Here is a 20,747-nt window from a genome sequence, read left to right on the forward strand (position 1 = left end):
CAACAGCTCATATAATCCTATCACCTCCATCAGGCATTGGCAGTTCTCAGAGTGTGACGCAATGTTCACTGTGAATTTACACCAATATTTGCCAAGGAAGCAGTAAAGGAGCCGGCATATGAATTAAAGCATTTAGTAGATAGTGCTATATTGGACAGCCTAGCCAGATCAAGTCTGATACTACAGTATAGTATTACACAGGCAAAAAATAAGAGACTTCTTACATGTAAAAAGGAGCTGGGGGGGAGAACAAAATTAGAGACTTGCTCAATGCTCAGACCAAAACTTTAAGCATAGGAGAAGCAGTAGAGTGTTGTACCAGGTTAGCCATCAGTAGAAGCAAGAATTTTTTAATGTAATAGAGGCAGAGGATCCGCATGATAGCTGGGCAACTGGTATTGCTCAAAATGAAATAAATATGGCAACCCTCATATCACTTTCACTTCAGTTGCCCTTTAAAGGAATCGTTAGGCAAAAAATGAGTTTCACTTACCTGGGGCTTCTACCAGCCCCATGCAGCCATCCTGTGCCCTTGTAGTCACTCACTGCTGTTCCAGTCCCCCGCCGCCATCTAGTTTCATTTTTGCCGACCTCGGGGTCGGCGGGCCGCATTGCGTAAATTTTTACGCATTCCCGCTGGTGCAGGAACATTAACACATACGTTTTTACGCGTTAGTGTTGCAACGCGTAACTTTTTACGCGTTACACTACTAACGCGTAAAAATGTATGTGTTAATGTTCCTGCACCAGCGGGAATGCATTAAATTGTACCCAATGCGACCCACTGACCCTGATGTCGGCAAAAACGAAACTAGCTGGTGGTGGGGGACTGGAGCAGTGAGTGACTACGAGGGCACAGGATGGCTGCATGGGGCTGGTAGAAGCCCCAGGTAAGTGAAACTCATTTTTTTTCTGCCTGATGATTCCTTTAAGGCATCTAATGACATTTATTGATGTTTGCAAAAGAATGTTTCTCCTTCCAGTGTCCAGTGTATATAAACTAACATCTAGTCAGTATACAGGAACAAAGTCTGAAGTAGGCTTATTACCCAAAGGCTTACTCCTTTACTTCTAAGTTAGCCAATAAATGGTATCTTTCTGATTCAAAAATTCTTACCAACACTTTGAGTGAATAAGATTGTAGAGGAAAGTCTGCTTTTTACATACCTCCTGAATCAAAGATCCTAGTGCAGGTGGTGCTGCTGAAACCAAAGCACTGTAAATAGTTTACAGAGTGAGGTCCCCAGCACATCGTCAATGCCAAAATGTGTTTCTTTATTATTCCAAAACATCAGTGACAGAAAGGCTTATGTCCAGCTTTTGGCCTGAAAACATGTAAGCCTTTCTATCACCGATGTTTTGTATTTTGAAATGATAAAGAAACAAATTTTGGCATTGGCGGTGTGCTCCGGACCTTACTCTGTTTCTGGACTTGAGAAATTTGATAACCTGGAGAACAAGAAACATTTTATTGGTCTGCAAATCTCTCATTCAAAGAGAACTGAGTTGCATTTGAATGTACCGTATGGCCATGTTCATATTTCTTTGTTGTAATGGACCATGTTGTCATAATGCATCTTTTACAGTGCATTTCTGGATAACGTGTGCACTAGTGAACATGTTACACAGTGATTCTTCATGCTCTGAAAATAACGTGCATGTTGCTTCATGCATGTGTTGTGGCATGGGCGTTACCCATTGCAAATAGTGTGAACTTACCCGAAGGTCATCAAAAAGTCTTCTAGATTAGTACATCGTCTTAAAAAGCTTAGAGGCATTATTCAAAAGGTTTTTACAGAATGGGCAAATCCTTTCTTAAAGGACAACAGTAGTGAGAGAGACATAGAGGCTGCCATATTTACTTCTTTTCAAGCAATACTAGCTGCCTGGCTTTTCTGCTGATCCTCTGCCTCTAAAGCTGTTAGCCATAGCCCCTGAACAAGCATGCAGCAGATCAGAAGATCAGATGTTTCTTTTTTTTTTTTTGTCCCCGTCTTTTTTTTTCTTTTTTTTCTCTTTTCCTTCAAACTCAGCCGGTATGTGACCCAGATATGACCATGTGACAGCTATGAAGCCATCATACGTGGGTCTCAGGTCTGCATCATAGTTTGATTTTCTTTCCTCTCCTCCCCCCTTCCCTCACCCCATCATCACCACAATATATCAAATATTTCACCAGTGGCTCAGATCAAATTAATTATAGTAAAAAAGAAAGAAAGGAAGAGAAAAAACAGAACAAAATACAAACACCAACAAAAAAAACTCCACCTACCCATCTTAATGTTAAGTGGTTAAATATCCCTTTCCGACTACCCCCTTATTTTATGTGCATGCCCTCCATGCATGAGCCAACAGGGCCGGAAGATCAGATGTTTCTGAAATTATTGTCAGATCTGACAAGATTAGCTGTATGCTTGTTTCTGGTGTGATTCAGACACTACTGCAGCCAAATAGATCAGCAGGGCTGCCAGGCAACCTGTACTGTTTAAAAGGAAATAAATATGGCAGCCTCCATATACCTCTAATATATTACAATAGCTAAATGAAGGCGGTGACTAAATGGGCTTAATGCCAGTTATAAATTCAAAAACAAAAATAAACTCCCAAAACTCAGAAAGATACCAACATGCATCATGCTGACAAATAGACCTAAGAACAATAAGAAAAAGAATTGGCTCTTGGGTGCATGGAGTTATATATAAAAATACAAATTTATTCATAAACATTTAAAATTCCTTAAGCAATATAAATCTATCCAAAATCGCTAAAATGTACAACATAGGGCAAAATAATATAAAAAAAATAAATATTTTGCCCTATGTCGTACATTTAAGACATTTTGGATAGATTTGTATTGATTAATACATTTTAAATGTTTATGAATAAATTTGTATTTTTATATATACCTCCATGCACCCAAGAGTCAATTCTTATTGTTCTGTGGTCCATATACAGTACCTCTTGCTACAGTTGTCCTTTAACCTCCCTGGTGTTATGATTATTTCCAGATTTAAGGTCTAAAAGCCATAACATTTTTTCACAAGCTTTTAGACCCTAAAAACAAGAAGAAAAACATACTACAGAGAGGTCTGCAGCAGCTCCTGCATGAAACTAACTCAGGCACGGGATTACCACCCTGTTCTGTGGCTTTCCATCCCGTTCCTGATTTAGGATTACCGCTAAGGTGGTTAAGCAATGTTGTAACATTCCAGTAGTTAAAGAAGAGGCTACAGCACCAATCTTGAGTAAAGCTGGAGACACACCTTAGAGTCTTATCACCTAAAAAAAAAATTGTTTATGATCATTTTGGGTAAAAATTGAGAGTGCGCACATGTGTGTCCTATCACCATGGCTTCCTCTTCAGCTATTAGCCTGGCTAGAAAATCCTTCCTGAAGCTGGGAGCCTCCTGCTCGTTCTCGCTCCTCCCCTCACCATAGGACACACTGGTCAACTGAGCATTGAGCACTGTACATCAGTTCAACAATGCAAAGAGAACCCTAATGCAGGGTTGAGTCCGAACTGTATTTATGGCATACCTGTACAACAGTTGCAATAAATGTTGAAAAGTACAGAATTGTGAAATTTAATTTAAAGAGGCACTATGGCAAAAAATGGTAAAATTTAAAATATGTGCAAACGTAGACAAATAAGAAGTACGTTTTTTTACTGAGTAAAATGAGCCATAAATTACTTTTCTCCAATGTTGCTGTCACTTACAGTAGGTAGTAGAAATCTGACAGAAGCGACAGGTTTTGGACTAGTGCAGCTCTTCATAGGGGATTCTCAGCAAGGCTTTTATTCTTTATACAGAAATTCCCTAAAAACCATTTAAACAATAATGCTGGCCAGCTTCCCTGCACGCTACACACTTGTTTGGCAGTTGGACAGAGCAACTGCCATTCACTAAGTGCTTTTGAAAATAAATAAATCCCTGAGAATCCCCACATGAATAGATGGACTAGTCCAAAACCTGTCACTTCTGTCAGATTTCTACTAGCAACTGTAAATGACAGCAACATAGGAGAAAAGTAATTTATGGCTCATTTTACTCTGGAAAAAAAACTACTTATTTGTTTATGTTTACACATATTTTAAATGTTTAAGTTTTTCGTCATAGTGCCCCTTTAAATCTTCCCTGCGGTAACTCTGCAGTATAATGTATAAGAATAGAAGATTTCCCTTAAGGTGCCCATACATCTAGCAATATATGGGCAGATCGATCAAGTGACAGATCTCTCTCTGATTGAATCTGATCAGAGAGAGATCTATTGACTGCCCATACACCGCAGGCCGAATTCCAATCAATTTCCGAATGAAATCTTCCGGGAATCGACCTTGTCATACTGCACCGCTGCCTCTGTCACTGTTCCTCCAAATTGTATGTGTTCCCTCTGGTGCCCTGCATTATAATAGCTTACCTTTCCGTCTGCCACCATGAGTTAATCTGTTCTTCTTCCGTATTTGTGTCCCATGTGACTGCCACACACAGCGCATGGTGGGCGTGTGACATCACAAGCATGCCAGTGCTGTACATGGAATTCATGAGGCACCCGAATATGCAGTAGAAGAACAGGTGAGATATTTTAATGCAAGACACATATAACATTTGGGGGGACAGCAGCCGGGGTTTCCTTTGCACCTGAAAGTTGCAAAATCTCAGGCCGTTACTGCCGCGCATCCAATCGACCATGTTGGCCCAAGATTTAGCAGCCTGCGTGATTGATATATTCGCCATATCGTCAATCAAGCATACTTGTTGCTGCACCAATTTTCATCCAATTCAATGATTTTTGAATCGGATGGCCAATGGACACCAAATCACCAAATGTATGGCCACCTTTATGCCTCGTACAAACCATGCAATTTCCTGTTAGATAGACAGGTTGAATCAATTATTTCTGACAGGTCCAATCTGATTTCCAATCATTTTTTGTTCGATTTTGTATAGAAATGATCGTAAAATCGATCAGAAACAACATTGGAAATCAGATCGGACCTGTCAGAAATAATAAATTTCACCTGTCTATATGATGGGATATTGCATGGTGTGTACCAGGCATTAGAAACCGCAAATTAAGTGGTTGCACAATTACTTTATCAGACGCCTAAAGGGAAGTGCTTTAAACTCAGTGATCAATAGGTTTAAAGACAAATAAGTAGAAAAAAGGTAAATAAAGCAAGACGATGCAGAAAGAGAAATAATTCTGTAACAATGGCAATTAACAAATAGACAACTGTGGGGGTGCATGGAAAAGTTTACATCCCTATGAGAATTCACTTCAATCTGCAGTACACCATGCCCCGAACTGTATTGATTATTTAATACTTGGACTTCATTTACTACTAAGGTTACTCTTTATGTAAGTAGAAGGCTTGGGCCTTGGTTCATTAAACTTTTCTCCGGAGTTTTCAGTTCTTCTCTTCCTTGGAATTTCTAGCGTGTAATGAAATCCCACACTTACGTGCATGTTTGTCTGTTTGGCTACAAGACAGATCCAGGGGTGTAATGAGCTCTCATGTGTAACACAAAATAGAATTATAACATCCCCTGTACTGGAAACACAGCTGTTTAATGCAGAACACCACAGACTATTCATCCAACGCACATCTTGAGGTCTGCCGCACACACATACTCATATACAGTATATACTGTATAATATGTAGCCATTGTTAAAGTGTACCCGAGGCAACATGTGACATGATGTGATAAACATGTGTACTGTATGCACCGTGCAAAACATATTAATAACCAGGCTGTTTTACTTTGCTGCCTGAAAGAGTTAATTTTTAGGCATGGAAGTGACAGCTTCTGTCCTGTCGGCACCTTATCGGGAATATAGTAAACATCACTGATAAGCAAAGTACAGCCATAAAAGTTTTCCTGGCAGAATACAACTTCTGAGGGCAGGGAGAGATAAAATATATGAACTATTGAGCTTTTTGTAACTCTGGGACACTTAATAGGCTGCCACTGATTAAAGACAGTAAAACATTTAACCTACTTTGTAGCTATTTAAATGCTGTATATAAGAACACCGTGAGACACTTAACTTCTTAGGGACCGACGCAGTTTAAATCTACGTCGGGCAGGGGGCGCTGCGGTTCTGACCGGACGTAAACGCTACGTCACATTCACCGCGCTCCCCCGCCCGTTCCCACCGCTCTCGCCGCTCTGCCCCGCTGCAATGTGCTGCCCTACCGCCTCTATGATGGCAGAGCACTGTGAGCCAGGCAGGAGCCGTTTTCATTGGCTCCTGGCCCTGTCATTACTGTAAGCCAATCCCATTGGCCTACATTGAGTGACAGGGTCAGGAGCCAATGAAAGCGGCTCCTGACTGGCGCACAGCGTTCTGCCGTCATAGAGACGGCAGAGAGAGCAGCCTGCAGCAGGGACAGAGCGGCGTGATTGGCGGGAGCGACGGATTATTGCGGCGATTCGTTGGTATACGGCGTTTTAGCGTACCAGCAGCCTCTGGTCCTTAAGGGAGCAGAGGCTGCTGGTACCAAAGTGGTTAAAACCTTCATTTTTAAGGGTAGGAGGATAAACATACTGTTTATCTCATCAGTTTATTTTCACCTCAGGTTCACTTTAAAAACATAAGTAAGTCAGATTGGATACAAAAGTAACCTACTTCCGTTATTATACTACTTCCTTTTATATATAGTATTGTGAAATAATAACAGGCTTCTAACCACTATTATCAGAACAGGAACCTGCATTTGAAGTTCAGAGGGAGTGGCAGTTGTATAATGTGCCTTGCTATGTAGGCTATACTGTTTGAAAATTGCTGTAACAGAAAGTTAATGTAATAGCTTAAGTAATAAGGTAGCTGAGAATATTGGCTCACTGAGCCTAGTGATTAGAGCGGAGGCCTTATATTGGTATAAATAGCGTTAACCCATTCTACAGCAGGTTGTGCTGTGCGCTCCATAAGCCTAAACACAGATAGCTGCTGGCTGTCTTATTCAGTGCAAAAGCCTAGCACACCAGTCTTGCTCCCTCCAGTCATTTAGAGATCAGCAAGATACACATGAGAAGCTGCACTGCTGCCAGCCCTGTCCACTCACTCTGGACCGCAGTGAATGCTGAGAGCTGCTAATATAGAAAAGGGTTAGCACATCATCCTTTTGATCTCATCTGTACCGCTGGCACAGCTCAGGTTGATAATTATTGCACTCTAACAGGCTTTAGTTAAAAGACAGCTAGATCCTCTCCACTACAATGTCACAAAAGAAGCCCTTCCGTCTTTTTTCCTTTCCACATATAGCAGAACTTTAGTGTTATTCTAGCCATGATAGAGGATTTCTGGGAATTATCCAAAACACTATGAGGAAGAGTTTCTGAGAATGCCAAACTACAATACATCTTCACGATACACACACCAATTATGGCTCTACAGAACAATTTCAGCAGAAATGCTATTATTGCCACCGTGCTCCTAAAAATTGATGAGCACCATGACCTATCCGATAATACATAGTATATATCTGCTTAAAAATTCTTCTAAATGTAGTGGCAAAAACCTATTATTGGAGCTTCTGCTACAAATGACAGGACATAAATTATATATTACATAATAATATTAACCACTTTACCCCCAGCGGTACGGATTTCTCCGTCCCTTTTTCCACCCTGTTACCACCAAGGGACGGAGAAATCCGCACCTGATGCCGCTCCCGCCGCTGTCCGTGCTCCCACTCGCTCGTCCGCGCGCCCCCGCGCTCGTGCACACCGCCGCCCACTCGCCCGGAGATCAATGAACGGGAAAAACCTTTCCTGTTCGTTGATCTAAGCCCCCCGCAATGATCAGCTGCTTCTACGAGAAGCAGCACGATCATTGTAAAAAAAAGTTTCCCAGCCTCCCTGATCTTCCTGCAAGCGTACTTCCTGTACGCTTGCAGGTCGCATAAACAAAAACTTACTGTGGCCATCTTGTGGCCAAATAGTAAAACTACACCCTGAAGCATTTTTCATATACAAATACAATAGTTATCCATTAAAAATTAACTCATTACCTCCCACACTCCCCAATTTTTATTTTTGCCAGCAACATAGGAACAAAGTGATTCATGGTGAATTTTACTTGTATATATTTATATTTTTGAATTTTACACATTTTTGCGCTCGTGGTCCTTTAATATCTTTAGAGCAGCCTGAATTTGTTCACTTATTTATTTATTTGATTCCCAAAAGAGATACTTGAGAATATGTGGAGATTACTTATTAAATCAGGTCCACTTTTCCCCCCAAATCCTCATCCCACAATTTTCTATAAACAGAATTCTTTTGCTAGTCTCTGAAGCACACTTACAAGGTTCCTGAAGGCTATCAGGACATGCAGGGCTCCTAGGAGTGTCCTTTGATCTCTGGGTTAAAAACAACAACACAAAAAAACACAGGAATTTCCATGCATCCCTGATTTATCTTTTGCCTAAAAAGGCAGACTGTTGTTTTACATTTCAAATACTGTACACAAATCAACTTTCTTTTCAGCTTTCTTCGGCATTGCTCTTTGATGCGGTCTATGGTGTTGTGAATGCAGTTCAGGAGTTGAACCGAAGTCAGGAAATTGGCGTCAAACCTTTGTCTTGTGGGTCTGCACAAATATGGCAGCACGGTACCAGCCTTATGAACTACCTGAGAATGGTGAGTCTGACCAAAAGGTTTATATTTTTTAAATATATTCTCTGACAGGAAGAGAGAAACTTCTGAAAATAGAGAGAGGTAGAGATTGCTTGCTTGATGTACCCCAACATGTTTAATAAAGTAGCATATTTATTAATGAGACACTGAAGCAAAAAAAAAATTATGATATAATGAATTGTATGTGTAGTACGGATAATTACTAGAACATTAGTAGCAAAGAAAATATTCTCATATTTTTTATTTTCAGTTATATAGTGTTCTTTATAACATTCCATCATCCTCTAATATTTTCAGTTTACACACTACTCAGCAGAGCAGACTAGTGAACTTCTGAGCTGTCCTCTGCAGAGAAAAAGAAAATACAGTGACTGACAGTTGAGACAACAAGCTTCAGAAGACAGAGCTCCATCCAACTTTGAAAGTCGTGGAGCTCAATAGTTCTTTTGCATAGATAACAACTGGAGTGTCTTAACTCTTCCTGTACTGGAAACAATATTAGACTCATATCTCTGCCCCTAATGTTTTATTTCTTAGCTGTACTACACATACAAATCATTATATCATAATTTATTTTTTTTCGCTTCAGTGTCTCTTTTACTGACATGTCACCAATTTATTCCTTTTAAACATCTTTATTGCTTTTGCTGAGCTGTCTTCAGCACTACAATTGCTTATCACCTCAGTCATTCACTATTAATTGTTTTACTATTTATTTAATTTATAAAAATAATGTTGATAAAATTAGAAGAAAAAAAATGGCGTTCGTCTCCCAATCTTCTTTTAACCCTTTGTTCTGCATGCCGTGTTGACTGACCTAGCCAGTGTGGGGTTTCGCTGCCTGAACAATGCCTGTGTCCCTGCCTGGTGTCTATCTACATAGGTCTGGGGGTGGTTACCCCCATCTTCCTTTTTATTGAAGGCATCACAATAAAAGTACAAATAGCTATGTCAGCATAATGAATAGTAATTGCATCTGATAAAGAACCAATATTAAACATCTTAACAAGTCATTACATTGAAAACAGTGGACACATAATCACCTAATGTCAGCCATAATGATGTGTAAGTACCTTAAACGATGACTTATAATGTAGTAATACGGTTAACCTAAATCGATGACAAATGACCAAATGGTTTTAAACGAAAGCCAATTCAATAAGCTGTCTGGGTTCCGCTCCTCACAACACAAGGCAGCACCTGTCACGATAACTTTAACACAAGTTTACCTCTAAACTTAAGAGGAGGATAAGCTATGCTTATTAGAGTGGGTTAAACTTTCTAGACAATAGCAGAAAAAAAATGGGGACTTAAAGCCCCTCAGTTACCCCCATCTTCCCTAGCATGAGGTGGGGATGAGCCCCATGTCCTTGATATGCAAAAGGGTACTTTATCTAAGCTCCCCATGCTATGGATCATACAGCTGTTATTGTTTAGGCAGAGGAAACCCTCACGGACCAAATCAGTCATTCTGGCAATACCAGCTTTCATGGGGGCTCAAGGGGTTAACAGAGACTGGGGGAAATTAATTTTATTGAAATGAATGCAAATAAAATAATAAATACATTGGTGCAGATAAGTACTGTTCTAAGATGAGCAATATGTCTTATCATTTGGGTAGAGCTGGGAATATGAGCCCTCATTCTGATATTAAACAAAGACTCACACATCCGTGAACTGGATTAAGTGAAAAAAAAAAAACACTCAACAACAAAAATGTTTATGTGAGTTATTTTTCCCATGGCCAACTGCACTAATACTCACTCAGCACTATTGTGTTAATTGTGTCCTGTGAATTCTTATTCTCACAACTTAACCCTTTCAGGACCGGATGGTTCTGGCACCTTAAGGATCAGAGCCATCCTTTCCCTATTGTGTAGAGCGAGTGGGTGCAGCAACAGAACAGTGGAGCGAACAGCAAGGGCAGCATGATTAGGCGGTGAATACCGTAGTTGGAATCTATGTCTTATCAGAGCCGCACAGCCACCAGCAGGACAGAAAAGGTTAAACAATTGCCAGCCCTTAATGCTTGAGAATATTGTAATTGAATAGAACCTTAGAGTGACACTGAAAAGTTTTTACCATTCTAGTCATTCCTGTATAGAGCTGAGTCACTGAAACCATTTTTTTTTATGGTCAGTTGTTGAATAGTGGATATAGAATTTGGCTGTCCCTATAATATTAGGCTAGACCAGAGGTGCCCACACTTTTTCGCCTTGTGAGCTACTTTAAAAAATTAGCAAGTCAAAATGATCTACCTATGTACAAAATTTTAGGAGCACACTTGTATATACAGATTGGAAAATATAGTGGGGTCGGGATCTACCATGAAGGCCTTCGCGATCTACCGGTAGATCGCGATCTACCTAATGGGCACCCCTGGGCTAGACTATTTCCAGTCATTTTTATCATATCTGGGTTAAAAGAAAAATGACCCAACAAAATCTATTTCTTACATCCATCCATAGGGTACTTGGGAGATGCGGACAGCATCCAAGTACCCTCAGGACCAGGGGAGCCTCTAGGCATAGGCAGTACAGGCCATTGCCTGGAGTGCCATTGGTCCTGGGGGGGGCGACATGATGCTGGATTAAGCTCCGCACCCAAATTAAGCTCCACCCTTGGACTAAGCCCCACCCCTTTGGGGGGTTCTATTACGTGCTTCTGCTGCATCTACTTAGTGTAAGTTGCAGGCAGCTGCCACTTCTGTGCCTTGTGCATCCTTCTGTCCACCTTTGTGCCTCCTTCTGTCTCCTTGTGCCTCCTTCAGTCCCATGTGTCAAGACTTACCCCCCCCCCCCACTGTTTGTCCTTCTGTCTCCCTTTGTGCCCTCTTCTGTCTCCATGCACCTCATTCAGTCCCCTTTGCCTTTATTTGTCCCCTTGTGCTGCCTCTGCCTCCTTCTGTGCCCATTTGTGCCTTCTTCTGTCCCCCTGTGCCTCCTTATATCCCCTTTGCCTTTATTTGTCCCCCTGTGCTTCCTCTGACCCCCTGTTCCTCCTTCAGTTCCACTCTGCCTCCTTCTGTGCCTCCTTCCATCTCCATGTTCCACCTCTGTCCCCATATGCCACCTCTCTCCCCTGCGCCTTCCTCTGTCCCCCTGTGCCTCCTTCTGTGCCTCTTTGTGCCTTCTTCTGTCTCCCTGTGGCTCTTTCTGTCCCCCTCTGCTTCCTTCTGTCTCCCTGTGCCTCCTTACATGCCTCTGCCATCTTCTTTCCCCCTTTTGTGCTTCCTTCTGTCCCCCTTTGTGCATACTTCTGCCCCCCTTTGTGCCTCCTACAGTCTACTGTCTCCCTGTGTATCCTTCTACCCCCCTTTGTGCTTTGTTTTCTGTCCCCCATTGTGCATCCTTCTGTCCCCTTTGTGCCTCCTTCTGTCTTCTGTGTACCTCCTTCAGTCCTCCTGTGCCTCCTTTTGTCCCCCTTTGTGCCTCAATCTGTCCCCCATTGTGCCGCCTCCTGCCCTACTTTGTGCCTGTGAAACTATTTCCTGGCATTACGATTATTTTCATGGGGGGCGCCATGGGGACAGGGGGGCACCACGGGTTTTCTTGCCTGGAGTGACAAAATGGCACCCTTGCTCAGGACAAGTTACCTGGTGGGATTAACAGGAACTCTAGGCTTACCTGGGCAAGCCTGCTATTCCTACTATGTGATGGAAGCATCGAGGAAAACTGCAACCAAGTGTGATTTTCCATACCCCTGCCTGTATTTGCTGTTTAACGGGTTTTGGACAGTTACATCTACAAGGAATCTACAGACATGAAATCATCACCAGACCAGGCACAACTGACAGCTGCCATTGTCTTGTGTCTGTATTTACCTATATAAAAACGTTCTGCTATTTTCAAAACAAAGTAGCTCCCCAAGGAACTTTCTTCAAAGTTGAGACATTTTTCTTTTTTCTGTTATTTATTACTGTTAGTTACGTTGTTATCAATGTATGTTTAGTCAATGTTTTATCTATTGATTGACACTGTGCTTCCCATGTCAAAAACACATGAAATTCAGCTACTAATCAGAGAGGAACATGACAAAAGAGGAGCAGTTAACTGCTTTCAGACTGATGTAGTTGGAATCTACTTCCTGCTAGTGGCTGTGCAGCTCAGACAGGACATAGATTCTACTATTCACCGGCTGCAGTCAAGCCATTCTCGTCATTCACACCACTGTTCTACTGCTGCACCCACTCACTCTGCTGTCTCAGTGACAGCAGAGCTTCTGTACCTTGGTCAGGAGCCGACCCCGTGCTTACTGTGAGCCAATCACAACTAAGGGGCTAGAGCCATCCGAAAGGGTTAATAACATTATTATTATTCCTATTATTAATAATGATACGTTACCTGAGGCAAAGTTACCTTTGGTAAGCACAGCGGTATGCTCATGCTGGATCCACATACACCTGTGCCCTGCTAGTTTCTCTCCTTGTTCCTCCCCAGCCCCCGTAATAACTTCTTGAAAAAATGTCACATTTGGCTAAAGTCGAATTTTCAAACAAGAAGAGGCAGGCTTGCTGCAATGTTCCCTTCTATTTCCCTCCTATTCTCTACTACTTCCTGCACCATTTACTACCCATCAGATGAATAAATGGGAGGGTGATAGGAGGGTCTATTGCAGCAAGCCTGCCTTTTCCTGTTGGAAAATTTGACTGCAATCAAAATGTCCAATTTTTTAAGGAGTGATTACCGGGACCAAGGGGGAACGAGGAGGGGATTGGACAGACCACAGAGGATTGTAGATCCAGCATGAGGATACATTTGTGCTTTCCCTAGGTAGCTCTGCCCTAAGTCAGGTGGGCTTTAATGTGATAATAGTAATATTTATTACATACTATAAATGGTACTGTAGAGAAATTCATCAAAAATGCTATTGGTTGCTGTTTTCTTTGGCTTTCTGTGATTGGCTTTCTCTTGCACAGGTAGAGTTGGAAGGTCTTACCGGGCATGTGGAATTCAATAGCAAAGGTCAAAGGTCAAACTACGATATCAAGATTCTTCAGTACACCAGGATAGGATTTCAAGAGGTATCAGCAAAAAAGTATAGTCATATTTTTTCCATTATCATTAAAATGTCAAATACATTTATTATTTGAGGTATGGGGGTCTACATTCAGAACCTGAAGCGTAACTCCACCTGCAGAGACTGTAGAGTTTTCAATCCCCTATTACAGGTTTTTTTTTTTTATTATTTTCCTTGTTTACCAAAGCTGTACGACAAAAGTTGTCTCAGGTTTTATACTTGTCTGTATACTTGGCTTCCTCCAGCCCAATTTAGACTGCTCAGTCCCTCGCCAGAGTACCGTACCGCTCCAGGCCCTCGTTAGAAGGCCCGGTACTCTGGCCAAAACAGGGGTGTTAACTCAATCATGTAAGGCACCAAAAATTATCAACATAGTCTAAGTGGCGGGCCAAGTTGTTTATTAAGATTTAACATTTACTGAACAGTTAAATTAAGCGATGTAACTATAGAAACCATAGTGAGCATGCTTCCCCCCCCCCCCCTTCTGCAGAGTAGCACAGTGGAGCAGTTTAATATTTACCTGCTATAGTGCTACTTTGGGTCTCCTCTGATCTTCCTGATAGCCACATGCTCTGTGTAGCATACCTGGTTCCTGAGGCAGGTCACATGATGAAAAGAAGGAAGTATGGACACAAAAAGCATGCACCTGACATGAAAAACAGAAGAGACAATGTATTGCCGGTGTTACAATGCTCTGCTGTGCTACTCTGCTATGCTGGGAGATGGTGTGAGATGGGGGTGTATAGGTGCGTGTGTATGATCTACCAATTATCAGGTAATTTCTCGGGGGGGGGGGGGAGGTAGGTTCCTGTGTGTTATTGCTGCACCCCTGCTCAGACTGATAATGTGTCAGTCAGAAACACTGTCACCGGTGTGCTCTTTTGTATTGGAAGGCAATGTGTTGTCTTTCTTCTGCTGCTTACAATGATGGACATTGGAAGCTCTCAAGAGCCACATAAAATGGCAAGGAGGGCTGACCTAAAAGAACGCCCTTGAGGATTAATTCTGAGTGCTACTGCTTTGTGAGTGCAATGTGTTTGTGCGTGTGAAGCTGCCCGGTGATTTGGTAATGTGGCACTCGTAGAAAAAGCAAACAATAAAGAAGGGAAGAGTAACCTGGAGCTTGAATGACCCTCCCAGGCAGAACAGCTGAGGTAACATAACAGCAATTTTGAGTCACAAATAAAGATATTTGGATTTTTTTCCCAATTGGATTAATCATGGGGCTCTAATAGAATTATCCACACATGGCTAAATCTGAAAAATAGCTTCACACCTTAGCTGGAAATCTAAAATACATTTAACACTGTACATTTGGTTGTTACAAAGCTGCTCGCACTTATCAGTCTGTTTATAATGAAGTGGAAAAAAAAGAGGCAGGCTACTCAATTTGACACGCGTGTACTTTCACCACTTTAATGTAGTTATAAGGGAGCCTGACAGCTAATTTAAGCAGTCACTGTTATAATTTGCCGCCTCTGTGCCAGCAACATTTGTTCTGATAGCTTTGGGAAAGCTTTCTGGATCTGTAACCTCAACACTTACCATTACATTGAAGATAGCAAATTACGTTCATCCCAGTGGAACGATAGTGAGGGAGCTACCCTCTAGTGGCTACCAGTGGTAAAGCTGCCAATAAAGTGTCATGTCTCTACAAGTTTTCTGCCACCTTCAGCATTAAAGTTATTACTGTAGGCAGGAGAGACTTACTCCTTCAGTGTCAGTGCTGGAAAAGCTGAGGAAATCCACTTGCTTCCCAAGCAGCAGTAATCAGGTGTTGCTGCTCACAGTGAAGACTTGCTGCAGGTTTCTATTGGGAGTGATAACATAGGGTTTCTGCTGCTTGGCCAGCAGGTGGATTTTTTCACCTCCTAGTCCAACACTGTACTCCTCTGCATACACAGCTCTTAACTTACCTTTAATTAGAGGCCTATTTTGATTTTACAAACAGCCCTCTGACAAATTTACGCTAATTATTTTTTAGTGTTTTAAATAATATTTTTTATTTTATTTTATTAGACTCAAGAGATGTATTAGAAATATTTTTTTCATAATTTGTCTATAGTTCCACCTGCTGGTTTGACTAACATGATTTGTAAGATGAAAATAATTTTGCTTTACTGCTGTGCTATACAAGTACAGTATCTAACAATACAGAAACCAAATTGCCTCACTTGGTGACTGACTCTAGCCCCCACTACTACTATCGGCTTGTCCTAAAAGGTCCATGCCCACCATGCCAGGAGCTAGCCAGTACAGCATAAAGACTCTGATGTTCAGGTGCAGCTTATAGTCACAGTTTAGCCATATTAGCTAGCTCTGTTGACTAAATGGCAGGGGATTTCAGTACCCTGACCCTACAGTAAAGAACTGGGGACATATTTTCTAAAGGAAAACATTACAGATCCAGCAAACCTAGCCAGAACTTTGAGAAAATGCCTGCTGGGCTGGCATGTGGCAGATTTTACTACCCTCAGGATCCTTTCATACTTCGGCTGTTGCATCACGCACAATTGTCACATCCCGACGCATATGGGACTATCACTATGATAGCAGTGTGGTGCAGCATGTACCGATGCTTCTTCCAGCCTCCTGCAGCCGCCCTGTGCCGGTACTCAACAATCCTATGGTCCCCATCGCGTCTCTGTTTTGCTTTCTTCAGACAACGGCCACTGCGCCTGTGCAGCCCTGGTCGCGCATGTCCTCATTTGCACCCCTGTAACTGGGCAGACGCAGTACGAGAAAATCTCTACTGTATCTGCATAGGACACTCCCAGTGGTGGGAAAACGAACGAGGACGCACGTGGCCAGAGTGATGCAGGCACAGTGGCCATTGACTTGAAAGATGGCGAAACTGAAACTGAGCCGTGTGGGAGGGGAGCCGTAGGATCGTCGAGTACCGACGCAGGCACAGGGCAGCTCCAGGGCGCTGGCAGAAGCCCCAGGTAAGTGAAACTCTTTTTTTCTCAATAATTACAGTTTTCCTTTAACACAAACCTGAAGCAAAAAAAAACAACCTATGAAATAATGAATTATATGTGTAGTAAAGCTAAGAAATAATACAGAAAAGAAGATAGAATAACAAAGAAAAAAGTCTCATGTTGTTTTCCAGTACAGAAAGAGTTAAACAAACATTCAGTTGTAATCTATGCATAAGAGCTTCTCGGAGCTATTCCACCCACTGGATTGAATACAGTCCTGTTTTCTGAAACACTTAAACAGCCAAGAAACATTGAGAGACAGCTTGAGATAAAGTTTTACTGCAGGAAAGTTCGAATGGTCATTATTTCTGGTCCCGTCACTTCTGCCAGACACGGCCAGTTTTACGCATCCACAGGGACTCCCTCCGTCTCTTTATGCATGCGCCTGCGCAGTATGGAGGGAGCACACTGCACTTGCGTCGACTGGCCCTGACTGGCCAAAATGACGGGACCCGGTACCGGCGGATATAGGCAGCGGAGAAAGGCGGCATGGGAGCGATCCAGCCTGATGGGGCTGGAGAAAGCCCCAGGTATGTATAAATCTATTTATTCATTCGTCTCTGGTTCTTTTTAAAAGGCATTTTATTGACAAGTTTGAAAATATCACCTAGGAGAAAACTCAGGTGAAAAAGTGAATTGCATATGGGCCAGAGTGTGGTTTCTAAACAGGAAATATGATAGAATGATGTAATGTTTTTTGTTTTGTTTTGTTTATTTAACTGAAAATAAAGAAATACGAATCTTTTCTTTGCTACTAATTCGTTATCAGTGCTATATATACAATCTATTATATCATAGGGGTTTGTTTTTTCATTGGTACTGTATGCCCCATGGCTGCACTGCACTATCAAGGTGCGGTGCAACCTTTTGACAATGTTGTGGTGCAATTGAAGAATAATCGCAACTGAAAATATGTAATGAGCCTCATCTGGCAAAAACTTTAGTATGATATTGTTTACAATACAAACGGGCAGTCCAACCATTCGTGGAAAAAAAGGCCTTACTATAAGGACTTCCAATATTTAAAAAAAAAAAAAAAAAAAAAAACATTATTTTGTATTTTGCTATAGCAAGTTATTATTTTTAATCAAGTATTTGAGTCTTATAAGAACGTTACATTCAGTACTTGGACAATAATCTTTTCATTCCAGATTGGACAATGGCATGTCACAAATGGTATTTCCATGGACAGAAGATACTTCCTCCAAAACACTTCTGACACTCTGGCTAACAAGACACTGATAATCACTACTATCCTAGTAAGTCCCCTTTAATTTGCTGATTTACTGATTTAATCATCAGTCAGCCTGGTCAATTTATCAAGAGTGATGCAAAAAATAAAAAAAAAAAACAGTCAGAAAAGGACAATATTTGTTCAGGGCAGACAATCAGAAACAATGTTTCATTTAATAATTGAAACTGGATTGGCTGCTTTAGGCCACTGCTCTGGGTTTCTGCACATCATTCTGGTTAAGTCAGTCCCAGGGTGCTTTGGAAAATGTTTGAATGCGAATTCTTATGCGCCTGCCACAGAATATGCTCAATATTTTTTTTTGTAGAGAAATAGAATAAAAAACAGATAATCATGAATTAATAATACATTAATATCAATCATATCATACTGTGAAAAAAATGGTTTGAAAAATATGCTTTCTGAAGTGAAATTGCATTTTTGTTGAAGAAAAGAAAACAATAATGATTTAAATTTTTACTTTGTTCTGGACTTTTAAAATCCAAAGCTATTGATGTATTTAAAGCATAATGCCCAGGGATGCAAAAATGATACTCCCTGTGTTGCAGGAGCACAGAAACTTGGGACACGATTGCAATAGTTGCAAAGTAGGCATACTGTATGTGAAGTTTCTGTTAATTTAAAATAAATATCCGGAGGGAAATTGAGACAGAGGGCCCTGGCACACCGGAAAGTCTTTTGCTGGTCATTTTTGTTTCTAAAAGACCCCCTTCCATTAACTTACATTAAAATCACAGTAATTTTACTGCGATTTTAATGCAAGTCGATGGAAGGGGTTTTTTTTTTCAAGGAAACAATACCCGCAAAACGCTCTCTGGTGTGCCAGGGCCCAGAGAGGCATTTTTTTAACCTTAAAATGAACCAGACGAAGCACCCTCATATATTTTACCATATATATCAATGGGAACATTGCTCAGCAAGCTCATGGTGAACCAGAACTCCTAGGAGTGTTTAAGGGGCTAAAACTGACCAAAAAGTCCTCTTACTAAAATGCTAGACAAAAAAGCAATTTGCCTTCTAAAAAGCGAAGGTATCTACAATTATTCTGGCATATGAGGTGAGTATATGGGGTCTCCCAAAATGCATCACTGCTGAATAGCCAAATTGTCCATTGGTTGTATCTGAAAGCCAAACACACTTCCAGAACCGCTGAAATGCAATGATGAAGCCGCTTACACACTCCTAGAATTTTTGGTTCACCATGAGCTTGCTGGACAATCTGTAACTCTGGGTGTTTTAAAGGGAATGTCCAAGCATAATAAAAAAATGAGTTTCACTTACCTGGGGCTTCTACCAGCCCCATGCAGCCGTCCTGTGCCCTCGTAGTCACTCACTGCTGCTCCAGTCCCCCACTGGCAGCTTGCCGACCTCGGAGGTCGGCGGGACGCATTGCGTACATTTTTACGCATTCCCGCTAGTGCAGGAACATTAACACATACATTTTTATGCATTACTGGTTCAATGCGTAAAAATTTACGCATTGAACCAGTAACGCGTAAAAATGTATGTGTTAATGTTCCTGCACTAGCGGGAATGCATAAAAATGTACGCAATACGTCCCGCCGACCTCCAAGGTCGGCAAGCTGCCAGCGGGGGACTGGAGCAGCAGTGAGTGACTACGAGGGCACAGGACGGCTGCATGGGGCTGGTAGAAGCCCCAGGTAAGTGAAACTCATTTTTTTCTTTTGCTTGAACATTCCCTTTAAGTCCTAACCCAGAGAGCCATATTCATTCATGCCATGCACTGATGAGGATCAACCACTCTGAATCAGTCTGTATGCATGATGGATTATTGTGGCTCTGTACAATTAACAAGCTGACACATCATTGCATTCCAGCTGTTCTGGGGTTGTGTTTAGCTTTCAGGGACAACAAAAGGATGATTTGCATATTCAGCAGTGATGAATTGTGGAAGACATCATATGCTCACTCCAACCTGAATAATTACAAATACCTTCTGTATTTCTGTATACCTTCAAGTGACTCCAATGCTACCTTCCTGGCGGTAACCCTGAACGTAAGCCGCGCAGGAGGATTTCTCAGGCCCTGCTGGGCCGATTCGCATATTTTTCTTTTTGCTGCACGCAGCTAGCACTTTGCTAGCTGCATGAGCACACCGATCGCCGCCGCTCCGCACCGATTCGCCGCTATCCGCCGCGCCGCCCCCCCTAGACCCCTTGCGCAGCCTGGCCTATCAGCGCCAGGCAGCGCTGAGGGGTGGATCGGGACTCCCGATGACGTCACGACTACGATGACGATGGTGACGTCATCCCGCCCGTCGCCATTCGATGGGGGAAGCCCTCCAGGAATTCCCGTTCTTTGAACGGGATTTCCTGATCGCAGATCGCCGGAGGCGATCGAAGCAGGTGGGGGGATGCGGCTATCATGTAGCGAGCCCTAGACTCGCTACATGATTTAAAAAAAACTAAAAAAAAAAAACTGCTGCGCTGCCCCCTGTCGGTTTTCAATAGACTGCCAGGAGGGTTAAGGAGGAAGAATTAGAATCACATGAAGCGCAATGTGACATGCAGAGCAGTGAGCTCCTCCTGTCCCTGTCCACACATTCTGGTGCCGAACAGCTAAACTGACACTATAACACTATACTGAATTCAAACACCAACACTAAAAAAAAATCATTTTTTGAGATTAAATATTTTAATTTTAAAAAAGTGGGTATAATTCGGTGCCTTGACACCGTAACAAAGAAGCACAACGGGAGCCCAAATAGTGCAATATGCCATACAGTTTGGTGCCCAGAGGCGCTTATTATTCTGGGTGATTCTGCTACTAGCATTATCATTGGCCAGAGGAAGTGGGCTCAGACCCGCGAAACGCATTGCCTGTGCCAAT

General features: G+C 42.0%; 1 protein-coding gene across 2 annotated transcripts in view; it reads left to right on the forward strand.

The window, feature by feature from the left end:
• GRIK4 (glutamate ionotropic receptor kainate type subunit 4) overlaps positions 1-20,747 on the forward strand; it is a 531,391-nt gene that overhangs the window by 426,532 nt on the left and 84,112 nt on the right. For both annotated transcript variants that reach the window (XM_068241000.1, XM_068241001.1), the window contains exons 9-11: positions 8,496-8,648; positions 13,564-13,668; positions 17,797-17,904. In XM_068241000.1, coding sequence (XP_068097101.1) covers positions 8,496-8,648; positions 13,564-13,668; positions 17,797-17,904 — 366 coding nt within the window. The remainder of the gene's footprint in view (positions 1-8,495; positions 8,649-13,563; positions 13,669-17,796; positions 17,905-20,747) is intronic.

This window comes from Hyperolius riggenbachi, chromosome 6 (assembly GCF_040937935.1).
Source record: "Hyperolius riggenbachi isolate aHypRig1 chromosome 6, aHypRig1.pri, whole genome shotgun sequence".
NCBI lineage: Eukaryota > Metazoa > Chordata > Amphibia > Anura > Hyperoliidae > Hyperolius > Hyperolius riggenbachi.